The 27,826-nt window shown below is 48.2% G+C and overlaps 1 protein-coding gene across 1 annotated transcript; it reads left to right on the top strand.

Annotated features, from left to right (window-relative positions):
* The first annotated feature begins 6,716 nt into the window (after positions 1-6,716).
* On the top strand, positions 6,717-9,034 carry LOC123148383 (galactan beta-1,4-galactosyltransferase GALS1). Its single transcript, XM_044567777.1, has 2 exons — positions 6,717-8,002; positions 8,361-9,034. The coding sequence occupies exons 1-2, from the start codon at positions 6,834-6,836 to the stop codon at positions 8,704-8,706; spliced, it is 1,515 nt and encodes a 504-aa protein (XP_044423712.1). The 5' UTR covers positions 6,717-6,833; the 3' UTR covers positions 8,707-9,034.
* The last annotated feature ends 18,792 nt before the right edge of the window (positions 9,035-27,826 follow it).

The raw sequence follows: 27,826 nt of genomic DNA, 5'->3' as shown, positions 1-27,826 counted from the left end.
AACCCCAGCCACAGGAATGCTGACGCGTGGATGCCTATTGGTCCCGGTAGGTGCCACCAACCGGGACCAAAGGCCCTCCTGCCTGGGCTCCGCGCATAGGCCACATGGAGGCCCACCTGTCCCGGTTCTGGATTGAACCGGGACTAAAGGGACATGCCATTAGTACCGACTCTTTAGTCCCGGTTCAGGAACCGGGACAAAAGGCCCTTACGAACTGGGACAACAGACCTTTTTTCTACCAGTGTCTAGATGCATACTCGATAGCGGTCGATGTGTGGAGTAATAGTAGTAGATGCAGGCAGGAGTCGGTCTACTTCTCACGGACGTGATGCCTATATTCATGATCATTGCCTTAGATATCGTCATAATTATACGCTTTTCTATCAATGCTCAACAATAATTTGTTTATCCACCGTATATTTTATTTAAAGAGAGAAGCCTCTAGTGAAACCTATGGCCCCCGGATTTATTTTCCATCATTTATTTTCAGATCTATAAACTAAAAAACCCAAAAATATCTTGCTGCAATTTATTTATATTTACTTAAGTTTGCTCTTTTATTTATCTTTTATACCTATCTCTATCAAATCTCACTCTTGTTCGTGACCGTGAAGGGATTGGCAACCTCTTTTTCGTGTCGTGTGCAACAGTTTGTTAGTTTGTGCAGGTGCATATATTAGGGACTTGCTTGTGCCTCATACTGGATTAATACATTGGTTCTTAACTGAGGGAAATACTTATCTCTACTTTGCTACATCATTCTATCCTCTTCAAAGGAAAAATAAACGCAAGCTCAAGAAGTAGCAGGGCGCCACCGATCCGAGCCACCTCGCAGCGAGCAGGCAGCACCAACCAGATCAGATCTATCCGGACGCTAGACCACGGATGACGCCGACCCGTCCACCAGGCCTTCCGTGTCGCCGCCGATCCGAGGTCAGATGGCACGTCATCGCAGATCCATCGCTGTTGCCAAACACAGCCAACGCCGCTACACCCGCAGCCATTGCCGCTCAAGGAAAAGTCAGATGTCGCACCGCCGTTGGTCAAGGTAGCGACGCCCGCCACGCCGCCAAGGCTAGATCGGCCGCGCCTCCTCACGCCGCGGGGCTCCGCACCATCCCCATGGTGCAGGAGAGAGGGAGGCCCCCGCCACCATCATCGGCCCCCGGGCTAAAGGCCGACGGCGTCCTTCGGCGGCGCCGATGGGAGGCAGGGAAGGAAGGAGAGCCCCCGGCGGCTAGGGTTTCGTCCCCACCCGAGTCGCCTGAGTGGGAGCAATGCGGGGGCGTGGCTCTTGATGAGTATGCACGAGAAGATGTTGGTTGAACTCCCTTTAGTGTTAGCCTTTGTTTTTTTTCCTTTTTCTTCTCTCTCCCTGTATCATACTTTTTGATTAATAAAAATACATCGTAGAACAATCCTTATGTGGTTTCTGGATCAATAAGAAAAAAGAACATAGGTCAGTTTTTGTTTCTACCATGAATCATTTGCATAATGAGGTTTGGTAGTAGTTTGAAATTTTCATGTAAACACAAGGATAAAAACTTTGCAAAAGGCATGTGCATCATAACGGCAGGCTACAATTTGGACAACTAAATTTGGGTCGACCGCTTCTCCGGTTGGACCGATGGTGACCGACCCCTGACCCAATTTTCTTATAAAACCGACCTAAAAAAATCCATCAACCTTAAAATTATGGGCCAACTCAATATCCTAATGGGTAAGAGCAACTTCAACGCGCCGACCCATTTCGTCCGGGCTCATCCATTTGGGTCGGCACGGATAGAAAAGTCGGTCGCGCCGACCTAAACGGACGCATGTCTACTTTTTGTCCGCCTGCAGACCCATTTTCGGCCATTTTTGAGCCGGATTTGCGTCGGCGCAGACACGAGACGGACGCGCGCGCCCCCTACTCCCCCCTGGCCCGCTGGTCGGTGGCAGCCTCCACCACTTTCCCCAAAACCCTCCCTCCCGCGCGCGCTCCCACCACTTGCCATGGACGCCGACCTCGATGCCGCCGCCGGCCTCGCCTCCCTCGCCTCATCCGGCATCACGTCCGCCCCTCTGGCAAAGGCAAGCCTCGCGCCCCCGCCAAGACCGCCGCCGCGTCCAAGCCGAAGAAGAAGTTGAAGGCCGACGAGTGGGCAAGGGAGTCGGCGAAGAGAAAGGGTCCGAGGCACGCGGCGGACGCGAGGGAGGAAGCTCTCGCGGCGGCCGCCGTCGCCGCCGCGGCGCAGCAGGAGGCCACCAACGCCCGCGCCGCAGAGGCAATGAGGGAGGCACTAATGTACCTAGGGTTAAACCCTGGCCAGCACGGCCTCGTCAACGCCACCGTGGCCGCGACCAGCACCGGCTCATCTGCGTTTCCTCGGATGGTGCTGTCTGACTGCCCCGCGCGTCGGCGACGCAACCTATGCCCGACTTCCATGTCTACCCCGCAGGCCTTCCGACTCTCCGGGAAGTGCTCGCTCGAGGTGAGCGTGGTGGCGCCCTCCACGCCCGCGCCCGCGCCCACCAACCTCAACGCCACACTGATGGCCGGTGGCTCGTCATCCAGAGGGGCAAGGATACGCGTGCGACAGATGCCAGCGGACGTGCTGTCGGGCGCACGCAACCTGTTCAACGGAATGTCGCGCCCTCCGGCGATGATGACTACGTGCAGAACATTATCTTCGAGGGTGGTGTGCCGGCCGCTGGCGGTGCCGCCGGGGCTGGCTACGATCCTGACGAGACACAAAGCCAGGACGGTCGAGGGCCGTTCAGCCATCCACAATTGATCAAGATCAGGTCGCCTTCATGCATGATCAGGTCGGCATGGACCTGGACGGCTTCCCGCTCGACCACGAGTTTCCAGAGGACTACGGTCTCGAGGAAGAGGATGAGTTGGACATCGAAGGGGAGCCTTTGTTCGAGGACGAGCTTGCCAACCAAGCCGCTGGGGGGAAGCCGAAGCGCAAGAGCAGGCGGACGAAGGCGTACACGGCGGTCGAGGACAAACTTCTTTGTGAGTGTTGAAGGGACATTGGGCAAGACCCCAAGATCAGCGCCGAACAAAAGGCATCAACCTTTTGGATTCGTGTCCATCGTGAGTTCCATGAGCGCAAGAAGTTTCCACCGTACCAAATGCAAAGCACGCGCGGATGGGTGTCCATTTCAAATCGTTGGGAGGTGATCCAATAAGAGTGCAATAAGTTTGTGCCACTCTTGAGAGCATAGGGGGGAGAAGGCCGTGGAAGAGGAAGACGGCGAGAAGCCATGACCGCAAGGGAAGATCAACTCCAAGAAGGAGGACAAGCGGGATGCGGCGTCGAACGCCTTGATCGCAAGCGTGGAAGGCATGATGACCAAGAAGGATTCAAGGGAGGAGGAGCGCCGGGATACAAGGAAGAACAAATGAACACCTTCATGAAGATCCAAAGGAGGAGGCTTGAGATGGACACGGAGAAGCAAGCGGGGATGCTTGAGATGAAGGCGGAGAAGCAAATCAAGATGCTAGAGATCGAGGCCGCCAATGCCAAGACCAAGGCGAAAGAAGTGGCTCTCGCGAGCATGATGACGGGGGAGGAGATCATGAAGATGGATCTCAACACCGTGTCGCCAAGGAAGAGGTCGTGGTTCGAGAAGATGCAGGCCGACATGCTCAAGTTTGCCGGCGAGTGATCTATGGCGGTGAGCGCCATCCTTTTTGTATGCCGGCAAGTGTGCTGGCATGACCACGGCCGCGATGGCGTGGTCGACCTCTCCCATCCCTTTTTTGTGTGATGGGAAGTGCGCCAACTGAACTGCTTGTTGTTTTTCTGAAGCTGGCATTGTATGCCGATACTGGCATGGTGCCGGCATGAACTTCGGGCGACGACATGGCCACTGGCTTAATCTATGACCGTGGGTCTTTTTTGAATTTTGCGTGTGGACATGAAATAGGTCGCGACCATTGGACGCACCGTCGACCCAAATTTTAAAAAGAACGGACACCGCGCGGGCGGCCGACCCAAACGAATGAAAAATAAACAAATCCGCCGTCCATTTAGGTCGGCACGTTGGAGTTGCTCTAACGTGGGCTCGTTCCAATCGTGACCGGCAACTGTATGTTCATCTCGGCTGAAAACGGTGCCAGGACTGGCCGTGCCTCCACGTGAAAACAAGGTCTGGCCTCTTGGTCTCTTGTTCGTCTCACTGCAAAGGGAGCCGATCCAAGGCGAGGCCCCTATATATCCTTTCCAAGATCCTGTACGCCGCGCGCCATGGACATGATCCATCACCCACCGGGTTCTCGCCGCCGTGCTGCATGTACTGGCAGAGAGCAGAGATTGGCCCGGCCAGTTCAGGCACTCCTCTCCAAGCCCAATACGTGAAGCGGGCAGCTGTATAAACGAACGTGGACAGTGCAGTTGCAGAAATGCATTACTGTGTAGTACCACTCCCTACTAGCTCCATCTCTTTCCTGAGCAGTTCTTCCTAACAAAACCACGTACGCTTTATCTTTTCATTAAAGGGTGGCCCTAAAACAACCTGCCGGCGCCATGGCAGGAGGTAGGTTCACTCAAGTCTATTTTAGGCTCTTGCCCCTTCAATGCCGATTCAATCTCAACGTCGCTGGAGGGAGCAGATAGTAGCTTTTTGGAGATGGGAGCAGCAAGTTGCACTAGCTAGGCTAGAGCTGAGCTCCGATCCTCAGTTCCTGCTCTTGGTTCATTGGTTCTGCGGACTCAAATGTGATTGCACCACTTGTTGACTTGTTGTCTTGTTGATCACTGGCGTTCAATGAGCTCAACTTTGAACCGATTAAGCTACTACAAACACTGTTTACTCAAGAGCTTACTACTGCAGAGAATCAGCTTTAGACCCTGCGCGTGCTTGCCTAACAAATACTGTATGCCGAGAAAATGCACCATTTTATGGGCACAAACACGCACTCTAGTAGTGCTACTATTGCAATTCCAGGCAAGGAAAGGATCGCCGTGAACCGTGGACGCGTGTCTAGGTTGTCATTTTCTTGCACGCACGGGCCAGTCAAGACTAAAGAGTCAAGACAGAGAGCTGTTGGGCTATCACATCCAGCCGGCTCGCGTGCACTCCTGCGCTAGCTTCCACTGTTTCCAGCGTATGATTGGCCCATTGCGTCTGATTTTCTCTGAGTCGAACCTGCGCCGCACACAACCTTATTACGGGCCAAGGCATTTCCAAACGGGCCAAGGCATTTCAGAAATAGCACTCGTATCCAATCATTGAGATTGATATATGGGCGGCCATAAACGTCGACCAAAAATAGCCACTTCTTTTCCGGAAATAAGCGCAACCCATCATGACAAAAATCAATCCGTTTCGCCTTTGCAGAAATTATGTAAATATAGTTTCTAGAGCACCCAGCTTTTACTCTGAATCATCAGCGAAGTTACAATCATGCCGAATACACAGTGCTAGAAATCCTGGGACCCGGTCAAGCCACACACACACAGGCACCGGATTAGCGAGTGGCGCAGGTTTTGCAGTTACGTGGGCTGCATGCCGTATCCGTTGAAGAGACGCTTTCATTCATTCCCCAACGGCTGCACCACCGAAAACGACCAGAGCTAGTAGCAAAAGCCAAAGCCATTCCGCATCCGGCTATCCGGTGGACGCGTGCATGCCATGCATGCGCTCGCCGAGGCAAAATAATCCTGTACGACCCGGCCGCAAGGGAAGGCTGTCAGGTGGATCACCCTCACGACGAGCTCTCTCACAAACGGGTCGTACAGGATTCGCCTCCCTCGCCGAGGCGATAGAAGGAACGGCATGCACGCATCGCGTCACCTGTGCAAACAGGTCTAGAGCCCATCCGAACAGGCCGACGTGCGCCGCTGAAAATGGAGTCTGATTACGCTTGGAACGGAAGGCTCCGCCACTTATTCGCTCACCCTTTTTGCCCATGGCGCAACTGCCTCGCTCGTCATCGACCGGGTGATCCGATCCGCTGGGTGGCGCGGGCCTGGGACGTGGTGACCGCCGGCACGGCGCTCTGCACGGCACGCGCGGCAGGCACGACGGTCTCGTACTCGTACACGCACGATCGGAGGCGGCCGCGTGCGTGTGCTGCAGACATCCACGTCCGTGCCGGACCCGGGTAGCCAGAGCCACGCGTGGCCCGTCCTCGCTGCCATGGCGTTTCCCATGGTGACACCTGTTGGTTCGCGCCGGTCGAGCGCCCATGCCGCACTGCACCCGCGCACGAGCGTGGTGTCAGAGGGATACGACCGTTGGATGGATAGGGCCGGGGGTACGGTGCGGGCCATGCGGCACAGTGATTGATATCCGCCGTGAATTTGCACTTTTTGTTTTATAGAGAGGGAGAGAGATTCGTTAATTGGGGCTTCGTGCCACCGAAAGGTGGCAGCAGGTTCGGCAAGCACGAGAAGGAGCTAGCACCACGAGCACCCAACAAAATGTCCTAGCATCAAGCCGGGAGCTTCGAATATCAATTCGAAGAGCGACAGACAGTGACGAACTCGAGGTTACTATTGATGAACCAGCCCAGCATTGAGCCTCAAGCACACCGGGCTCGACGCTGGCCGGAGCTGCAGTAGTAGCATGTTTCTTACCGTGGCCAGTAAACGAGGCCACCCAGAAACATTCCAAAAACGATGAGAGCAGCGGCGCCGACGCCGAGACCCGTGCTCCGTGTCCGGCACACAGGATACGGTGACGCCATCAATTCCTGCCAAAAACCTTTACCTCGCGTACTCTCTGCCGTACCGTAAAAAGGGGTCTCGCCTCGCGTAATCCTCAGCGCCGCTGCTCCCACACTCCCTCGCACTCATTGCTCCCCATCCGCAGCAGGCAGGGGCGACCGGGCGAGAATGCGGAGCGAGGCGGCCGGCGGCGGCATTGCGGCTGGCCCTCCGGCCCCCGCGCTGCTCTGCTCCGACCTCAAGCCCTTCCTCGCCGCGCTCACCGCGCTCACGCTCCTCGCCGCCGCCTGGCAGCTCCGCCCCTACCACTCCCTGCTCGCCACCCCGTTCTCCCTCTGCCCGGACCCGCCGCGCTCGCTCGCCGTCTCCGGCAAGGCGTCCAGCTCCGACTCCAACGCATCCTCCTCGTCGCCGAAGCAGGAGCGGGAAAGGTCCAGGCCTGACCCGAACAGGCGGGAGTTCCGCGCGGTGGGCAGCGCGGCGGCGCTGTTCGTGCAGATGGGCGCGTACCGGGGCGGGCCGTACACCTTCGCCGTCGTCGGGCTCGCGTCCAAGCCCGTCCACGTCTACGGCAAGCCCTGGTTCCGCTGCGAGTGGGTGCCCAACGCCGGCGCCAGCGCCAACAACGCCTCCGCCTCGTCGGCGCGGCCGATGCGCGCGGCCAACACGTACCACATGCTCCCGGACTGGGGCTACGGCCGGGTGTACACGGTCGTGGTGGTGAACTGCACCTTCTCGACGCCCCCCAACGCCGACAATGCGGGGGGCAGGCTGGTGCTCAACGCCTACTACGGCGCGTCCCCGGCGCGGTACGAGCGGGTCGAGGCGCTGGAGGAGGCGCCGGGGAGCTACGACGAGGCGGCGTTCCGGCCGCCGCACAGGTACGACTACCTCTACTGCGGCTCGTCGCTGTACGGCGACCTCAGCGCGGCGCGGGTGCGGGAGTGGATGGCGTACCACGCGCGCTTCTTCGGCCCCCGCTCGCACTTCGTCTTCCACGACGCCGGCGGCGTCGGCCCCGCCGTGCGCGCGGCGCTGGAGCCCTGGGTGCGCGCCGGCCGCGCCACGCTGCAGGACGTGCGCGCCCAGGCCGACTACGACGGCTGGTACCACAACCAGTTCCTCGTCGTCAACGACTGCCTCCACCGGTACCGCCACGCCGCCAGGTGGACCTTCTTCTTCGACGTCGACGAGTACATCTTCCTGCCCGACGGCCGGACGCTCGACGGCGTGCTCGCCGAGCTCGACCCCTACACGCAGTTCACCATCGAGCAGAACCCCATGTCGAGCAGGCTGTGCGCGCGGGGCGCCAACGATTCCGAGGCCGACTACTCCAAGTAGGTGACCGTTTCCTGCACAGAGTTTGTTTAGCTTAGTGGACAAATGTTACTCCTTTTTCGCAAACCAAAATTGCTGCATCGTTTGAATTTGGCATGTTGATGTGACATTTTTTGCACTGGAATTACCCAATTAGGAACTTTCATGTGTCATTTTCCATCGACTAAAAGTGCCCATTTGGTCATAATGTTGCTTCTAAAGATTCCGAATTCGTGGTATATCTGAAATGTACCACGAATTTGAGTGTTCTTGGTTTTCATTTTCCATGCAGTCCTAGTTGTGTTACTTGTTTTACATTTGTCAGAATGCATGGTGTATATGTGAAAGACTGACTCCTCTTGCTCACCATTTTTGCAGACAATGGGGGTTTGAGAAGCTGGTGTTCCGGAATTCGATCACCGGGGTGAGGCGCGACAGGAAGTACGCGATCCAGGCCAAGAACGCATACGCCACGGGCGTGCACATGTCCGAGAACGTTATCGGCAACACCACTCACAAGACGGAGCACCTCATCCGGTACTACCACTACCACAACACCATCAACGTTCCCGGCGAGTTATGCCGCGAGCTTGTGCCGGTGCCGCCGAAAGGTGGCGTGATGTGGTCCGAGAAGACGCCCTGGTACCACGACGACAGCATGAAGCGCCTCGCGAACGCGGTGCGGGAGTTCGAGAAGAGAACCATTGGCAATGTGGGTGTGTGAATATGGCATGAGCATGACAAAACATCAGAGAACGGACTGGTGTATAGCATTCCTGTTGGCCGTCCATGAAGCTTGGCAGGGGCATCCCTCATGTTGTGAATGTGAACCTAACAAACAGCTCATGATTTGGAGCTTGTGAGGTGATAGAGATGGGAGGAAAGCGAAACCGCAACCCGGACGGCATGGCAGATTGTGTGCTACTGCAACAACCCTGGTGTCAATCTGCAAAGGTGAGAATTTTGTATAGAGAAGATAGACATCCTCATCCGTGTAAATCTCATTGTTGAATTGTTCTCAGTCATAATTCATTGCATTCCATTCGCTTAAAGCACCAAGTTGATGATAGCTTCGTTCATCGATGATGATGATGCATTTCTAAGATTAGATTGTTGCACCTTGCGGCTTCCTTTGTTGACTATATATGCCGCGACAGTATAAACTGTTCTAGCAGCCCTAAATTTTGTTGGATCGCCAAGTTCATGCTTAAAGCTTACCAACTGAATAAATCGAATTTTTGTCGAAAGAGACCATCTGCCCAACAAAATGGTCAAAAAAGACCCCCTCTGGATGAAAGTGACAAAAAAGACCCCTGGCCGTGGCGGCAGGCGCGCCGGGCGACACGTGGCACCTACCGCCACGGTGGGAGGCGGCAGCCCCTGCCGCCAAGGCGCCAGGCCGGTGATTACGGGAATCGGCGCGAGCAACCGAACGGGATGGCAGTGTGGGGCACGGCCGCCTTAGGTGGTGGCCTTAGGTGGTGCCGCTTGGAGGGCTGGCGGCAGGCCTGTGCACTGCACGCTGCCGTTTCGTTCGCTGTTTCACATGCCGCTCGTCGTTTTTCTGGGTTAGGCAACAACAACATTCTCCGATGGGGAAAACGGGTCATACACAGCACACGCACAGCTACTACTGCTAGTAATGCATTGGGAGCAGATAATTTGCAGGACGGGCTGCCGTTGCTGTTTGGCCCCGTCGAACACAATGAAACGAATTAAACGCAGTGGGGGAAAGCGACGAGCGGCATGGGAAACGGCGGTACGCAGCGCACAGGCCTGCCGCCAGCCCCCCAGGCGGCAGGGCCTGCTGCTACAGTGTTGCCGCCACCACCTGAGGCGGCAGGGCCCCACACTGCCATCCCGTTCCGTTGCTCGTGCCAATTCACGTAATCACCGGCCTGCCGCCTGGCGCCGTGGCGGCAGGCGCCTCGCACCGTGGCGGCAGGTGCCACGTGTAGCCCGGCGCGCCCGCCCCCACGGCGCAGGGGGTCTTTTTTGTCACTTTCATTCAAAACGGGTTTTTTTTGGCAATTTTGTTGGGCAGATGGTCTCTTTCGACAAAAAATCGAATAAATCGGCCGTTTTGTCACCGGATATTGGAAAAATTCGTGTTGCAGGGGTGTGAAAGGTGATGGAGATCAGCATGGCTCTGAAATTTCTTGCGCCAAACTCCTAAAGTCACCAAGCAATGCCATGAATTCTGTACCTAGAAAGGCAAAGGGAAGGAAGGCAGGGGAGCGTGATGAGATGAGATGGGCACGGCTGCATGATTGCATGATTGGGGAAGGGGTGGCCTGGCTGACAAGTGCAGCGCTGCACGCAGCGGCGCGAGGACCATCGCGATTCGCACCAAGCTGGCATGCTTCCTAGAGTATAGTCGTGCCGCACCCCCGACCACATCTGGAGTGCTCCCCGTGCCGGCCGATCTGCAAAAATCGGTCCGCAAAAGGCGACGGGGCCATGGAGGAAGGGAGATAGCACAGACCAACGCGGTCAACCGGCAAGAACAGAGCCGCAGAGTTTTAACGCCGGCGTCGTCGCATCAAGTAAAAGAAAATCCTATTGGGCGGTGACCACCCGCATCAAGTAAAAGAAAATCCTACGGTCTGGCATCCAAGACGTGGGCTGTTCTGTGATGCGTTCTTGTCCACTTCACCATGCCTGAAGCCCTGAACGAGCGAGTCATTCTGTCTGTCATATGTGTGGGACTGCCACTACATGTGGGATTGTGCAGTTAGCTCACGTGCCCGGAGCCGCTGAGGAACTTGAGAAAATTCGCCAGGAAATGGTGTGCCGGCACTGCATCCGGTGCTTCTGACCTCGGTTTGCACCATCTGGGAGTGTTAAAGACTTTCCGAACATATTTTGTTTGAGGTCAGAGACACGTCGTGTATTTACCGGCGATACAGTGTTCAACTGCGAAAACCAAATTCAAAACAAAAACGCGCAATAGAAGCACCAACCGCCTGAGCGCAAAACCGACTTGTCCTGGCATCCCCGTTTGCGTCCGCGTGCACTGCCGACCGCCGATTGCCGATTGCCGACGGCCTGTGTGATCCGGTCACCGAGTTCGGCCTTCAGGTACACGTGCCCATGAGTCCAAGCCAGAAACATCATCAACTCGGTGACTGAATCATGAACTCGAGCGCAGAACGCCTATGTCAGATAGGTCTAAATCTTCGTCGTCATTAGCTGATACACGTAGGCATAGAGATAGCATTGCAGACAAGTACGTACGTGGTTAGCGCATACGGCTTTGGCTTGGACACCTGGATCGGTGCAACAGCAAGAAGGGTTAGTTTTGGGTTGGGATGCCTGCGACGTCCCTTTATTGGCAATTGCGGGTAAAAACTAAAAAGGTTGCTCTGACGGGCATCCTGTTGTGTTATATATCAGGCGCCCATTTTCTCACCTTTTTCTCCTAAGAGGCTAAGGTCGTGATGCACTCATGTTTAACCCCCGCAACAACAATAAAAGCTCATGATGTTTCAAGATCAACAAGGAACAAACTAAGCTCGTGATGTTTAATATAAAAGGAAAAGGTAAGCTCATGCTACAAATGGGCTTAAACTTTCCGAGTGTTGGGCCTTCACGTTATTGCCATCCGTTTTCTTTTGTATGGTACAATGGACCATGTAGCATCACAACCAACAAAGCTGAGATGAACCTTTTTGGCAACGCATTTGCCTAAAACTTTTGGGATTGATATGTTCGCTCATTAGACGGGTTTTTGTGGGTAGTTGTACTCATTGGTCAGCAGCGCACACATTTTTACCTCATGTGCCTCATCAAGACATAACAGCGTTTCTATAATAGACGCCATATCTATTGATAACATCGCGTTAACGGTAGATGACACATATGTCTAGCGACTTTGTTGGTTACCAAGCTTAGAGAATCTACTCTCCAATATATGTCTTTTTTTAATAAATACACGTGGTTGTGCGTTTGTTAGATGCTTCTCGACACAATATAGCGTGTGACTAAAAATGAATGAACGGAAAAGCTCAACAGCGGACAAAAAAGGACATAAATGAACACACATAAAGGGAACACAAGCTTTCGCCAAATTTCGTAGGCATAAGTCATGTCTTTTAGGACAAACGAGATGAATGATGCTTTTACCAGTGCGCTTTGCGCCATAAATTCGCAGTCACAACTAATCCAATAAGCTAGGAGATGAGTGTTACTTTCGCCGAGTCTAAAAAGTCATGCCGATGCTTGTCAAAGAATAGTGTGGTCTTCTGTGACGTCGTCCTTGAGATTTCTCGTGTGTTCTTCTTTGTGCACACTTTTTAAAGTTCATTTCAGATGAGGCCAAAAGAATTAATACCGACAAATTAAGTTACAACAACAATCAAATGGATGGTCGAAACGTGGCCCAAACAAAGCAACCATAACAACAAGTAAATGAAAAATGAAAAAAATCTACAACATCGCCAACTACAAAGCCACGCCCAACTAGTGAAGTCAAGACCTAAGACATTCACCTTGCCGATCAGACTGCTAGTTTCAAGATAACGCCTTCAAGGAGATGTTCAATGTACACCGACATGTCGGAACCAACCTAGTGAAGATCAGACCGGGACAAAAGTTGTTGATCTTATAGATCCAATCAACAATTGTTGGGATGAAGATTTGGTAAGACAAACGTTATGGCCAATTTGATGTCCAGAGGGTGCTTACGACCCCCCTCCCCACGTATAACATGTCGGATTTCATAGCTTGGAGTTTTACAAAGAATGGACTGTTCACGGTTCGTTCTGCTTATCTGGAGGAATGGAAAACACAACATGGGAGGAAATTGCAACACTCAGATGGCATGAGAGGAATAAATGTCAATACTATTTGGAGCAAGATTTGGAAATTATCTTGTCCAGCAAAAGTGAAGATCTTTATTTGGCGACCATACATGGACCCTCCTGTGTCGTGTTACACTTGCTAATAGACATATGAAAGTTTCGCCCACCTGCCCATCATGTTCGAACGGGCATGACGATACTAAACACTTATTATTTTTGTGTCAAAAGGCAAAAGAGGTGTGGGAGAAACTGGGATTGCACGAAGCCATTAAAAATGCTTGCCCGGTCGATCGTGCGGGAGAGGTTGTACTCGAATTTCTACTTCTTATACCAGAACACGAGCTATCTACAATGGGCATATAGAATGTTCGCGAACTGATCGCTATATTAGCCTAGTATTTATGATGGGAAAGACGTTCGCTAGTCCATCAGGGGAAGACCCAAGATGCATATCAAATTTCGATGGGAGTCCGTGCTATAACAACAAACTATGTTATTGCCCAATCCTCCAAGGCAACAAATAGAATAGAGGGATGGACGAGACCCCCTCTAGGTTTTGTGAAATTAAATGTCGATGCTTCTTTCGATCAAGACATGCTTAGAGGCACATCGGGAGCTGTACTTAGAGATAATAAATGAAGATTTATTGTTGGAGGGAATTGGAAGATGGATTGGTGTGCAGATGTTTTAACAGCGGAAGCCATGGCACTACGTTTTGGCTTATTACTTGCACAAAAGGCGGGAAGCAACCGACTTGTTATTAACTCCGACAATATGAAAGTAATTGACGCGATGAAGAATGAAGGACATACAGCAGGAGCGGTGGCAGCTGTGTTTGATGATTGTTATTTTATGGCTTGTGATTATCTGTTAGTTAGATTTGAACATTGTAATAGAAAGAAAAATAAAGTAGCTCATGAATTTGCTAGAGTAGCTAAATTTTCTGAGACAAGGGATTGATTTGAGGAACCTATGAACGATATTGTAAATTTTCTTATAAACGATGTAATCATTATTACTAATAAATAAAGATGGTGTTTTACTTCAAAAAAAAAAGATCAGACCGGGACTTTTTACTATATAGAGAAGGTACTAGTGACGAGACACCACTATACCTTTATATGTCGGACTGGCATGATTTCCAGTATCGAACATCGATAACAATGCCTCCGGGAAGTAGATGGCCCATGTATGTTCATGATTGTTGCCAGATCAAACCAAGAAAGGCGAAATCAAAATTGCATCCCGAAAATGAGGTCAGTGCTTGAAGATGCCTCAATATCTATAGTCGCTTGATCCAACCAATGAAGTTCAAAAGCACAATCCAAATGCCACGCTCCGAGGCCACCGCCAAAAGCTACCAAAAGCTCCTACATGATATATTTTCCCGACAAATCTCCGCGCCATCACACAATTCTCGGCACACGTTATATTTTCCTCGGAGCGGCGACAGGAAGAGAGCCGACAAAGTGAGGGCAAGCGAGGAGATGCCTCGTGACCGCCGGTGGCTGGCGAGTGGCGACCTCAAATATTGGCAATAAGACGAGACACAAGAGGAACCGGCGGCGGTCGGGACGAATCCACGCGGGATGGTTAACTATCGTGTTCGCGTGTCGAAACCATTTTTGGCCACAAATTCTCACCGTTAACCTCAACCCAGTCCAAATTACTGGAAGGGCGGTAGAAAATGATGGAGTAGATCTTATCCGGCCTAGAATTTTACCATCTGGCAGGGAGAAAATTACGCGTCGCGACAAGTGATGGCAGATACCCGATTCAAAGTCGCAATATAGTTGTATTTTATTGAGTCATCATGCTTGCGTTGCGTGCGAAGTGTGTGCACACAAGGCGCAAAAACGAACCGGCCATGCTTATCAAGAACACGAAGCATAATAATTTAGCATATCAATCCTTTTCAATGGGACACACAAGGCCATGTGTGAGATCAGTGGCGGAGACCCGAAATTCTATGTTAGTGAAATGATCAGACATAATTATTACCATAGTTCTGGAACATCCCACAGGCGTGCGTGCCGCGGCTTCCCTTGTCGTTCGGATGGACACGGCCGTGTTTGGGAAGAGTTTGCATGCTCCCAAATGCTCCGTCGCTGCGGTTTCTCTTGGCCCTTTGCGCCGGTTCCAAAAGGGTATATATCTGACCCTGCTCCTGGAAAATGGTGGTAGGCTTATCGAGACCAGCACACACGGCCTTCTCCCTCGAGAAGAAAAGACAGATGAGTTGTCCGACGACGACGCCGCCCGAGGGGTCGAGAATCGCCAGCGACGGAACAAAACGGGACCGAGGATGATCGCCGCTCCGTCCGTCTATCTTGGTGACGTCCAAGCTAGGCAAGCGTAGGTCAGAGGCGGATGGGGGAAGCACGTTACAAAACAGAGAACAAAAAAGAAGCTAGTAGTAGAAGAAGAAAAAGGAGAGGAAATGGAGCATCATCATCATCACTCGGACACTCAGAATAATAAGTAGTAGATGGTTAGGGAAGGGACAGGTTACACGGCCCCTTTTTTCCAGGTTTGGCCTCATGGTCTGATACTGATACTGATACTGTGGAGATTCTTTTGCCCTTGATATGGCTTCTCGGCACAAGTTGATTTACAGATTCCCAGTTTTGTGTCTCTGGGAAATCTTTCTTGTGCCGCTAGGTGCACACTGAAGCCGCTGAACTAGATAATGCCCCGCACATTAGCATGTTGACATAAACGTATAAATAGATGTTTTAGAAACAAATAAACCTAATGAAAAAACAATGTACGAGACAGATAAAGCATGTGAAGTATGTGGCAAAATAATGTGTTAAAATATAAAACATTTGAATTAACCTTAATGTGACGCTGTCTTAAAAAAAATGAGGCATGAACCATACACTTTTGCTCCAAGCGTCCAACACATATAGTCGTATATTGTCCATGAGCATAGATAACTCAACCCCCAAAAAAGTTTAACTTGTATCTGACATGCATAACTTGATGACGTGGCATGGTTTGCATGGATACATTAATGCAAAATTGCAACTTATGAGTGTATGCATGACTTGAGGATGTCACACGGTTTCGATCCAACGGTCTATCAATAATTGACGTGATGTAGAAGCGCACATGCTGAAAGAAATCTACTAGTGGAGAGTAGCTATTTGTTGACACACGAACACGTCACGTGTACCCTCGACGCCGGGGGTGATGCACCGCAGCTCACGTCGAAGGAGACCCGACCGACAGCGCGATACGCAAGACAGTCGACGGGCGCTTTTGCAGACCCGAAAACCCCACACACCCGGGAGGGATCCCGTCAGGGAGTGCGGCGGCTATGGGATGCCCTAGGTCAATTCGCTCGCCCCTAGAGCCTCAGGATTCGCAGCTCTCAAACACGAAGAACAGCGAAGAACGAGAGAGAAAAACGGTGGAGAGATAAAACGTAGATGAAAAAGTAGTATATTGATTTGTTCGATTGTGTGTTATTCAATTGGCCGTCACCCCTTGGGTATATAAGAGGCGGATGGACTTTCCGTGCAAGGAAAGGTTAGAATTCACGTCCAAAACCCTAGTTTGGGTCCAACTCGGAATCCGGACTTTCCAAAACTGTTCGGTTTACAACCTGGCAGCACCTGGCGGGTCACTTTTGAGGAAGTAAACGATCTTGGATGAAAACGTGCCCAAAAGCAATCTTGACCGTTTCGACGAGACGAACAACTTTCATGTTGAACGTTTTTTGATTAGAGGCCATCTTGAGAGAGTTTTTGGCTGTTTTCCGAAGTCTGCAGCAGAAAAATCCAAACCCCGGACGGACATGCCCGGAGTGTCCGGCCTACAGCAGAAAAATATGGAATCCGAAGGGTTGCCTCCGGAGTGTCCGGCCATCTACTGTAGCAGCATCTTGTAGCGGCCATAACTTTTGCATACGAATTTGGATTAGGACGATCTTTATATCAAAATCGATCGTTTCGACGAGACGAACAACTTTCATGTTGAACGTTTTTCCATCCGAGATCATCTGAATAACCTTTTGAGCCCATCTTCAACTTCTCGTCCGATTGACTATCACAGCCTCCAACCCGGCAAGTTTTCCATCCGAGTAAGCTTTCCACACCGACAATGTTTCTACCCGGCAAGGTTTGTACTCCGGCAAGGTTTCACTCCGGCAAGGTTTGTATTCCGGCAAGGGTTCCTCCCTGACAAGGTTTCCACCCCGGCAAGAGTTTTCATTCAGCCGGCAAAGGCCAAATACTTTCTCACTCAGGGCCGGCCCGCGAAGTGGTGCATCTAACTTTTGCATACGAACCCGGATTCTTAACCATGCCAAAATCTGGTGTCAACACATGCCCCCCTGTTTTTCGGCAAAGCTTGTGTGCCGAAAAATAACTTGTACTGTGTTTGTTCTAAGGACGATGTCAACACCCCATCGGCCATTTATTTTTCTTTGGGCGATAATTATGTATCTACCATTTATTTTTCTTTGGGCGATAATTATGTATCGGCCATTTATTTTTCTTAGGGCGATAATTATGTATCGGCCATTTATTTTTCTTAGGGCGATAATTATGTATCGGCCATTGCCTATTTAGGCTTCTTGCCACACACTCGAGTGGTATTTCTTCAAGTACTTGCCATTGAGAGCTCGAGGTAACAACGCCCCTTGTATGGATTCCACCAAATATGAATTTCCGGGAACTACTCTTGCGATCCTAAAAGGACCTTCCCAACTTGGAGACCACTTTCCAAATTTTCTATCTTTTGAACCAATCGGTAGAATCACTTTCCATACGAGATCACCAACTTGAAAATTCTTCAACTTGACTTTCTTATTGTAAGCTCTTGCCACCCTCAACTTGTCTCTCTCTATGGCCTTCAAAGCAGTCAAACGTTTATCGGCAACTTCGTCAATGTTATCCATCATTAAGTTATAAAAGTCTACAGCCGATAAATCATTTTGCTTGGCTATTCTCAAAGCATTCAAATTTACCTCCACCGGTAAAACAGCCTCTTGACCATATACTAGCTCATATGGAGTTACCTTCGTAGCACCATGCCTTGAGATCCTATGTGCCCACAAAGCTTCAGACAACAACTCATGCCATCTCCTTGGATTATCCTCAACCTTCTTCTTGATGAGCTTGATTAAAATTTTATTGCTAGACTCAGCTTGTCCATTGGCTTGGGCATAATATGGAGATGAATTGAGCAATTTTATGTTATAAGATTCGGCAAATTCTCTAACTTGGTGTGACATGAAAGAGGAGTCTTGATCTGTAGTCAATGTTTGAGGAATGCCGAATCTATGAATAATGTGCTCGGTTATGAATTTAATCACCTCCGTATGTGTCATGTTCTTGAGAGGTACTGCTTCAGACCATTTAGTGAAATAATCGGTTGCCACCAATACGAACCGATGCCCCTTTGAGGAAGACGGATGAATTTGTCCAATAAAGTCTAAACCCCATCCTCTGAAAGGCCACGACTTGATAATGGGATGTAACATAGCAGCAGGAGCCAACCGAATATCACCAAATTTTTGACAAGCTTCACACCCTTTATAATATCTGAAGCAATCATTAATCATAGATGGCCAATAAAACCCAGCACGTTGTAGTAACCATTTCATCTTGGGAGCCGACTGATGAGTGCCACAAATACCTTCATGGATCTCTCCCATAGCAATTCTTGCTTGGTCCTCGTCCAAGCACTTTAAAAGAACATCATCAACCGTTCGGCGATAGAGACCATCATCTCTCATTGTGTATTTGAAAGCCATACGCCGAACAACCCTGTGCACCCTTCTATTAGGATCACACAAATAATCAATGATGGGTTTCCTCCAGTCTTGATTTTCTCCTGCATTGAATATTTCATTAGTGGCCGAAACGGCGGGCTCCGGTTCGGCCTCCCTTATGTTGGCAAGACTAGACATCGGCTTTTCAGAAATATGAAACATGCCACGATCAACATGATAGCCGGATGCTTGTTGTGCCAACTCATTTGCTTTCCAATTGTCATGTCTAGATATATGAGCAATGCTAAAATAATCTAGAGCAGAAATTATATCTAGACATTTATCAAGATAAACATTAAGAGATTCGTCAAAACATTGAAAGACTTTGGATATTTGTTGCGCTACTAATAACGAATCACCATAAGCTTCAATATGTGTAACACCTACAGCAAGTAACTGTTGGGAACGTAGTAATTTCAAAAAAATCCTACGCACACGCAAGATCATGGTGATGCATAGCAACGAGAGGGGAGAGTGTGATCTACGTACCCTTGTAGATCGACAACGGAAGCGTTAGCACAACGTGGTTGATGTAGTCGTACGTCTTCACGGCCCGACCGATCAAGCACCGAAACTACGACACCTCCGAGTTTTAGCACACGTTCAGCTCGATGACGATCCCTGGACTCCGATCCAGCAAAGTGTCGGGGAAGAGTTCCGTCAGCACGATGGCGTGGTGACGATCTTGATGTACTACCGTCGCAGGGCTTCGCCTAAGCACCGCTACAATATTATCGAGGACTATGGTGGAAGGGGGCACCGCACACGGCTAAGAATATGATCACGTGGATCACTTGTGTCCCTATGGGGTGCCCCTGCCTCCGTATATAAAGGATCAAGGGGGGGTGCGGCCGGCCAGGAGAGGGCGCGCCAGGAGGAGTCCTACTCCCTCCGGGAGTAGGATTCCCCCCCTTTCCTAGTTGGAATAGGATTCGGGAGGGGGGAAAGAGGAGGGAGAGAAGGAAGGGGGGCGCCGGCACCCTCTCCTTGTCCTATTCGGACTAGGGGGGAGGGGCGCGCGGCCCAGCCCTGGCCACCTCTCCTCTCTTCCACTAAAGCCCACTAAGGCCCATATACCTCCCGGGGGGTTCCGGTAACCTCCCGGTACTCCGGTATAATCCCGATTTCACCCGGAACACTTCCGATATCCAAATATAGGCTTCCAAATATATCAATCTTTATGTCTCGACCATTTCAAGACTCCTCGTCATGTCCGTGATCACATCCGGGACTCCGAACAAACTTCGGTACATCAAAATGCATAAACTCATAAAATAACTGTCATCAAAACCTTAAGCGTGCGGACCCTACGGGTTCGAGAACAATGTAGACATGACCGAGACACGTCTCCGGTCAATAACCAATAGCGGAATCTGGATGCTCATATTGGCTCCTACATATTCTACGAAGATCTTTTATCGGTCAGACCGCATAACAACATACGTTGTTCCCTTTGTCATCGGTATGTTACTTGCCCGAGATTCGATCGTCGGTATCTCAATACCTAGTTCAATCTCGTTACCGGCAAGTCTCTTTACTCGTTCCGTAATACATCATCTCACAACTAACTCATTAGTTGCAATGCTTGCAAGGCTTGTGTGATGTGCATTACCGAGAGGGCCCAGAGATACCTCTCCGACAATCGGAGTGAAAAATCCTAATCTCGAAATATGCCAACCCAACATGTACCTTTGGAGACACCTGTAGAGCTCCTTTATAATCACCCAGTTACGTTGTGACGTTTGGTAGCACACAAAGTGTTCCTCCGGCAAACGGGAGTTGCATAATCTCATAGTCATAGGAACATGTATAAGTCATGAAGAAAGCAATAGCAACATACTAAACGATCGGGTGCTAAGCTAATGGAATGGGTCATGTCAATCACATTATTCTTCTAATGATGTGATCCCGTTAATCAATTAACAACTCTTTTGTTCATGGTTAGGAAACATAACCATCTTCGATTAACGAGCTAGTCAAGTAGAGGCATACTAGTGACACTCTGTTTGTCTATGTATTCACACATGTATTATGTTTCCGGTTAATACAATTCTAGCATGAATAATAAACATTTATCATGATATAAGGAAATAAATAATAACTTTATTATTGCCTCTAGGGCATATTTCCTTCAGTCTCCCACTTGCACTAGAGTCAATAATCTAGTTCACATCGCCATGTGATTCAACACTAATAGTTCACATCACCATGTGATTAACACCCATAATTCACATCGTCATGTGACCTATACCCAAAGGGTTTACTAGAGTCAATAATCTAGTTCACATCGTTTATGTGATTAACACCCAAAGAGTACTAAGGTGTGATCATGTTTTGCTTGTGAGATAATATTAGTCAACGGGTCTGTCACATACAGATCCGTAAGTATTTTGTGAATTCTATGTCTACAATGCTCTGCATGGAGCTACTCTAGCTAATTGCTCCCACTTTCAATATGTATCTAGATTGAGACTTAGAGTCATCCAGATCTGTGTCAAAACTTGCATCGATGTAACTTTTTACGACGAACCTTTTTGTCACCTCCATAATTGAGAAATATTTCCTTATTCCACTAAGGATAATTTTGACCGCTGCCCAGTAATCTACTCTTAGATCACTATTGTACTCCCTTGCTTAACACAGTGTAGGGTATACAATAGATCTGGTACACAGCATGGCATTTTATAGAACCTATGTCTGAGGCATAGGGAATGACTTTCATTCTCTTTCTATCTTCTGCCGTGGTCGGGCTTTGAGTCTTACTCAATTTCATACCTTGTAACACAGCCAAGAACTCTTTCTTTGACTGTTCCATTTTTGAACTACTTCAAAATATTATCAAGGTATGTACTCATTGAAAAAACTTATCAAGTGTCTTGATCTATCTCTACAGATTTTGATGCTTAATATGTAAGCAGCTTCACCGAGGTTTTCTTTGAAAAAAAATCCTTTTAAACACTCCTTTATGCTTTGCAGAATAATTCTACATTATTTCCGATCAAGAATATGTCATACACATATACTTATCAGAAATGTTGTAGTGCTCCCACTCACTTTCTTGTAAATATAGGCTTCACCGCAAGTCTGTATAAAACTATATGCTTTGATCAACTTATCAAAGCGTATATTCCAACTCCGAGATGCTTGCACCAGTCCATAGATGGATCGCTGGAGCTTGCATATTTTGTTAGCACCTTTAGGATTGACAAAAACCTTCTGGTTGCATCATATACAACTCTTCTTTAAATCCATTAAGGAATGTAGTTTTGTTTATCCATTTGCCAGATTTCATAAAAATGCGGCAATTGCTAACATGATTTGGACAGACTTAAGCATCGCTACGAGTGAGAAAATTTCATCGTAGTCAACACCTTGAACTTTGTCAAAACCTTTTTCGACAAGTCTAGCTTTGTAGATAGTAACACTACTATCAGCGTCCATCTTCCTCTTGAAGATCCATTTATTTTCTATGGCTTGCCGATCATTAGGCAAATCCACCAAAGTCTATACTTTGTTCTCATACATGGATCATATCTCAGATTTCATGGCCTCAAACCATTTCGCGGAATCTGGGCTCATCATCGCTTCCTCATAGTTCGCAAGTTCGTCATGGTCTAGTAACATGACTTGCAGAACATGATTACCGTACCACTCTGGTGCAGATCTCACTCTGGTTTACCTATGAGATTCGGTAGTAACTTGATCTGAAGTTACATGATCATCATCATTAGCTTCCTCACTAATTGGTGTAGTAGTCACAAGAACAGATTTCTGTGATGAACTACTTTCCAATAAGGGAGAAGGTACAATTACCTTATCAAGTTTTCTACTTTCCTCCTACTCACTTCTTTCGAGAGAAACACCTTCTCTAGAAAGTTTCCGAATTTAGCAACAAAAAGTCTTGCCTTCGGATCTGTGATAGAAGGTGTATCCAATAGTTTCCTTTGGATATCCTATGAAGACGCACTTATCCGATTTAGGTTTGAGCTTATCAAGTTGAAACTTTTTCACATAAGCATTGCAACCTCAAACTTTAAAAAACGACAGCTTAGGTTTCTTGCTAAACCATAGTTCATACGGTGTCATCTCAAACGGATTTAGATGGTGCCCTATTTAACGTGAATGTAGCTGTCTCTAATGCATAACCCTAAAACAATAGCGTGTAAGAGACATCATAGATCGCACCATATCAAATAAAGTACGATTACGACGTTCGAACACACCATTACACTGTGGTGTTCCAAGTGGCGTGAGTAGTGAAACTATTTCACATTGTTTTAACTGAAGACCAAACTCGTAATTCAAATACTCTTCTCCACGATCAGATCGTAGAAACTTTATTTTCTTGTTACGATGATTTTCCACTTCACTCTGAAATTCTTTGAACTTTTCAAATGTTTCAGACTTATGTTTCATCGAGCAGATATACTCACATCTGCTCAAATTATCTGTGAAGAACAGAAAATAATGATACCTATCGCGAGCCTCAATATTCATCGGACCACATACATCAGTATGTATGATTTCCAACAAATCTGTTGCTCGCTCCATTGTTCCAAAGAACGGAGTCTTAGTCATCTTGCCCATGAGGCATGGTTCGCAAGCATCAACTGATTCATAATCAAGTGATTCCAAAAGCCCATCAGCATGGAGTTTCTTCATGCGCTTTACACCAATATGACCTAAACGGCAGTGCCACAAATAAGTTGCACTATCATTATTAACTTTGCATCTTTTGGTTTCAATATTATGATTATGTGTATCACTATGATCGAGATCCAGTGAACTATTTTCATTGGGTGTGTAACCATATAAGGTTTTATTCCTATAAACAGAACAACAATTTATTCTCTTACTTAAATGAATAACCGTATTACAATAAACATGATCAAATCATATTCATGCTCAACGCAAACACCAAATAATACTTATTTAGGTTCAACACTAATCCCGAAATTATAGGGAGTGTGTGATGATGATCATATCAATCTTGGAACCACTTCCAACACACATCGTCACTTCACCCTTAACTAGTCTCTGTTTATTCTGCAACTCCCGTTTCGAGTTACTAATCTTAGCAACTGAACTAGTATCAAATACTGATGGGTTGCTATAAACACTAGTAAAGTACACATCAATAACATGTATATCAAATATACTTATGTTCACTTTGCCATCCTTCTTATCCGCCAATCACTTGGGGTAGTTCCGCTTCCAGTGACCAGTCCCTTTGCAGTAGAAGCACTTAGTCTCAGGCTTAGGACTAGACTTGGGCTTCTTCACTTGAGCAGCAACTTGCTTGCTGTTCTTCTTGAAGTTCCCCTTCTTCCCTCTGCCCTTTTCTTGAAACTAGTGGTCTTGTCTACCATCAACACTTGATGTTTTTCTCGATTTCTACCTTCGTCAATTTCCGCATTACGAAGAGCTTGGGAATCGTTTCCGTTATCCCTTGCATATCATAGTTCATCACGAAGTTCTACTAACTTGGTGATGGTGAATAGAGAATTCTGTCAATCACTATCTTATCTGGAAGATTAACTCCCACTTGATTCAAGCGATTGTAGTACTCAGACAATCTGAGCACATGCTCACTAGTTGAGCGATTCTCCTCCATCTTTTAGCTATAGAACTTGTTGGAGACTTCATATCTCTCAACTCGGGTATTTGCTTGAAATATTAACTTCAACTCCTGGAACATCTCATATGCTCCATGACGTTCAAAACGTCTTTGAAGTCCCGATTCTAAGCCATTAAGCATGGTGCACTAAACTATCAAGTAGTCATCATATTGAGCTAGCCAAACGTTCATAATGTCTGCATCTGCTCCTGCAATAGGTCCATCACCTAGCGGTGCATCAAGGACATAATTCTTCTGTGCAGCAATGAGGATAAACCTCAGATCATGGATCCAATCCGCATCATTGCTACTAACATCTTTCAACACAATTTTCTCTAGGAACATATCAAAATAAACACAGGGAAGCAACAACGCGAGCTATTGATCTACAACATAATTTGCAAAATACTACCAGGACTAAGTTCATGATAAATTTAAGTTCAATTTAATCATATTACTTAAGAACTCCCACTTAGATATACATCCCTCTAATCCTCTAAGTGATCACATGATCCAAATCAACTAAACCATGTCCGATCATCACGTGAGATGGAGTAGTTTCATTGGTGAACATCACTATGTTGATCATATCTACTATATGATTCACGCTCGACCTTTCGGTCTCCGTGTTCCGAGGCCATATCTGTATATGCTTGGCTCGTCAAGTATAACCTGAGTATTCTGCGTGTGCAACTGTTTTGCACCTGTTGTATTTGAACGTAGAGCCTATCACACCCGATCATCACGTGGTGTCTCAGCACGAAGAACTTTCGCAACGGTGCATACTTAGGGAGAACACTTCTTGATAATTAGTGAGAGATCATCTTAAAATGCTACCGTCAATCAAAGCAAGATAAGATGCATAAAAGATAAACATCACATGCAATCAATATAAGTGATATGATATGGCCATCATCATTTTGTGCTTGTGATCTCCATCTTCGAAGCACCGTCGTGATCACCATCGTCACCGGCGCGACACCTTGATCTCCATCATAGCATCGTTGTCGTCTCACCAATCTTATGCTTCCACGACTATCGCTACCGCTTAGTGATAAAGTAAAGCATTACAGCGCGATTGCATTGCATATAATAAAGCGACAACCATATGGCTCCTGCTAGTTGCCGATAACTCGGTTACAAAACATGATCATCTCATACAATAAAATTTAGTATCATGTCTTGACCATATCACATCACAACATGCCCTGCAAAAACAAGTTAGACGTCCTCTACTTTGTTGTTGCAAGTTTTATGTGGCTGCTACGGGCTTAAGCAAGAACCAATCTTACCTACGCATCAAAACCACAACAATAGTTTGTCAAGTTGGTGCTGTTTTAACCTTCGCAAGGACCGGGCGTAGCCACACTTCGTTCAACTAAAGTTGGAGAAACTGTCACCCGCTAGCCACCTTTGTGCAAAGCACGTCGGGAGAACCGGTCTCGCGTAAGCGTACGCGTAATGTCGGTCCGGGCCGCTTCGTCCAACAATACCGCCGAACCAAAGTATGACATGCTGGTAAGCAGTATGACTTATATCGCCCACAACTCACTTGTGTTCTACTCGTGCATATAACATCAACATATAAAACCTAGGCTCTGATACCACTGTTGGGAACGTAGTAATTTCAAAAAATTCCTATGCACACGCAAGATCATGGTGATGCATAGCAACGAGAGGGGAGAGTATGATCTACGTACCCTTGTAGATCGATAACGGAAGCGTTAGCACAACTTGGTTGATGTAGTCGTACGTCTTCACGGCCCGACCGATCAAGCACCGAAACTACGGCACCTCCGAGTTTTAGCACACGTTCAGCTCGATGATGATCCCCGGACTCCGATCCAGCAAAGTGTCGGGGAAGAGTTCCGTCAGCACGACGGTGTGGTGACGATCTTGATGTACTACCGTCGCAGGGCTTCGCCTAAGCACCGCTACAATATTATCGAGGACTATGGTGGAAGGGGGCACCGCACACGGCTAAGAATATGATCACGTGGATCAACTTGTGTCCCTATGGGGTGCCCCTGCCTCCGTATATAAAGGATCAAGGGGGGGGGTGCGATCGGCCAGGAGAGGGCGCGCCAGGAGGAGTCCTACTCCCTCCGGGAGTAGGATTCCCCCCCTTTCCTAGTTGGAATAGGATTCGAGAGGGGGGAAAGAGGAGAGAGAGAAGGAAGGGGGGCGCCGGCACCCTCTCCTTGTCCTATTCGGACTAGGGGGAGGGGCATGTGGCCCAGCTCTGGCCACCTCTCCTCTCTTCCACTAAAGCCCACTAAGGCCCATATACCTCCCGGGGGGTTCCGGTAACCTCCCGGTACTCCGGTATAATCCCGATTTCACCCGGAACACTTCCGATATCCAAATATAGGCTTCCAAATATATCAATCTTTATGTCTCGACCATTTCAAGACTCCTCGTCATGTCCGTGATCACATCCGGGACTCCGAACAAACTTCGGTACATCAAAATGCATAAACTCATAAAATAACTGTCATCAAAACCTTAAGCGTGCGGACCCTACGGGTTCGAGAACAATGTAGACATGACCGAGACACGTCTCCGGTCAATAACCAATAGCGGAATCTGGATGCTCATATTGGCTCCTACATATTCTACGAAGATCTTTTATCGGTCAGACCGCATAACAACATATGTTGTTCCCTTTGTCATCGGTATGTTACTTGCCCGAGATTCGATCGTCGGTATCTCAATACCTAGTTCAATCTCGTTACCGGCAAGTCTCTTTACTCGTTCCGTAATACATCATCTCACAACTAACTCATTAGTTGCAATGCTTGCAAGGCTTGTGTGATGTGCATTACCGAGAGGGCCCAGAGATACCTCTCCGACAATCGGAGTGAAAAATCCTAATCTCGAAATATGCCAACCCAACATGTACCTTTGGAGACACCTGTAGAGCTCCTTTATAATCACCCAGTTACGTTGTGACGTTTGGTAGCACACAAAGTGTTCCTCCGGCAAACGGGAGTTGCATAATCTCATAGTCATAGGAACATGTATAAGTCATGAAGAAAGCAATAGCAACATACTAAACGATCGGGTGCTAAGCTAATGGAATGGGTCATGTCAATCACATTATTCTTCTAATGATGTGATCCCGTTAATCAATTAACAACTCTTTTGTTCATGGTTAGGAAACATAACCATCTTCGATTAACGAGCTAGTCAAGTAGAGGCATACTAGTGACACTCTGTTTGTCTATGTATTCACACATGTATTATGTTTCCGGTTAATACAATTCTAGCATGAATAATAAACATTTATCATGATATAAGGAAATAAATAATAACTTTATTATTGCCTCTAGGCCATATTTCCTTCAGTAACATCTCTAGGCCGAATAACAATGCTTCATATTCGGCTTGATTGTTTGTACAAAAATATTCTAAGCGGCATGAGGCTTCAAAAATAGCACCATGCGGAGATATGTAAACAATACCAACACCTTGGCCATTGCTACAAACTGAACCATCAAAATATAATCTCCACGGTATTAATGAGACAAGGTTTATATCAATGTCATGCTTGTCATCAATCCGATGTTCAACAATAAAATTAGCAACGGTTTGGCCTTTCATGGATTTTAGAGATTCATAGGCCAAATCATATTCAATCAAA

This window comes from Triticum aestivum, chromosome 7A (genome assembly GCF_018294505.1).
Source record: "Triticum aestivum cultivar Chinese Spring chromosome 7A, IWGSC CS RefSeq v2.1, whole genome shotgun sequence".
NCBI lineage: Eukaryota > Viridiplantae > Streptophyta > Magnoliopsida > Poales > Poaceae > Triticum > Triticum aestivum.
The sequence above is the reverse complement of the archived record's forward strand: the minus strand, read 5'-3'. Positions and strand labels throughout refer to the sequence as shown.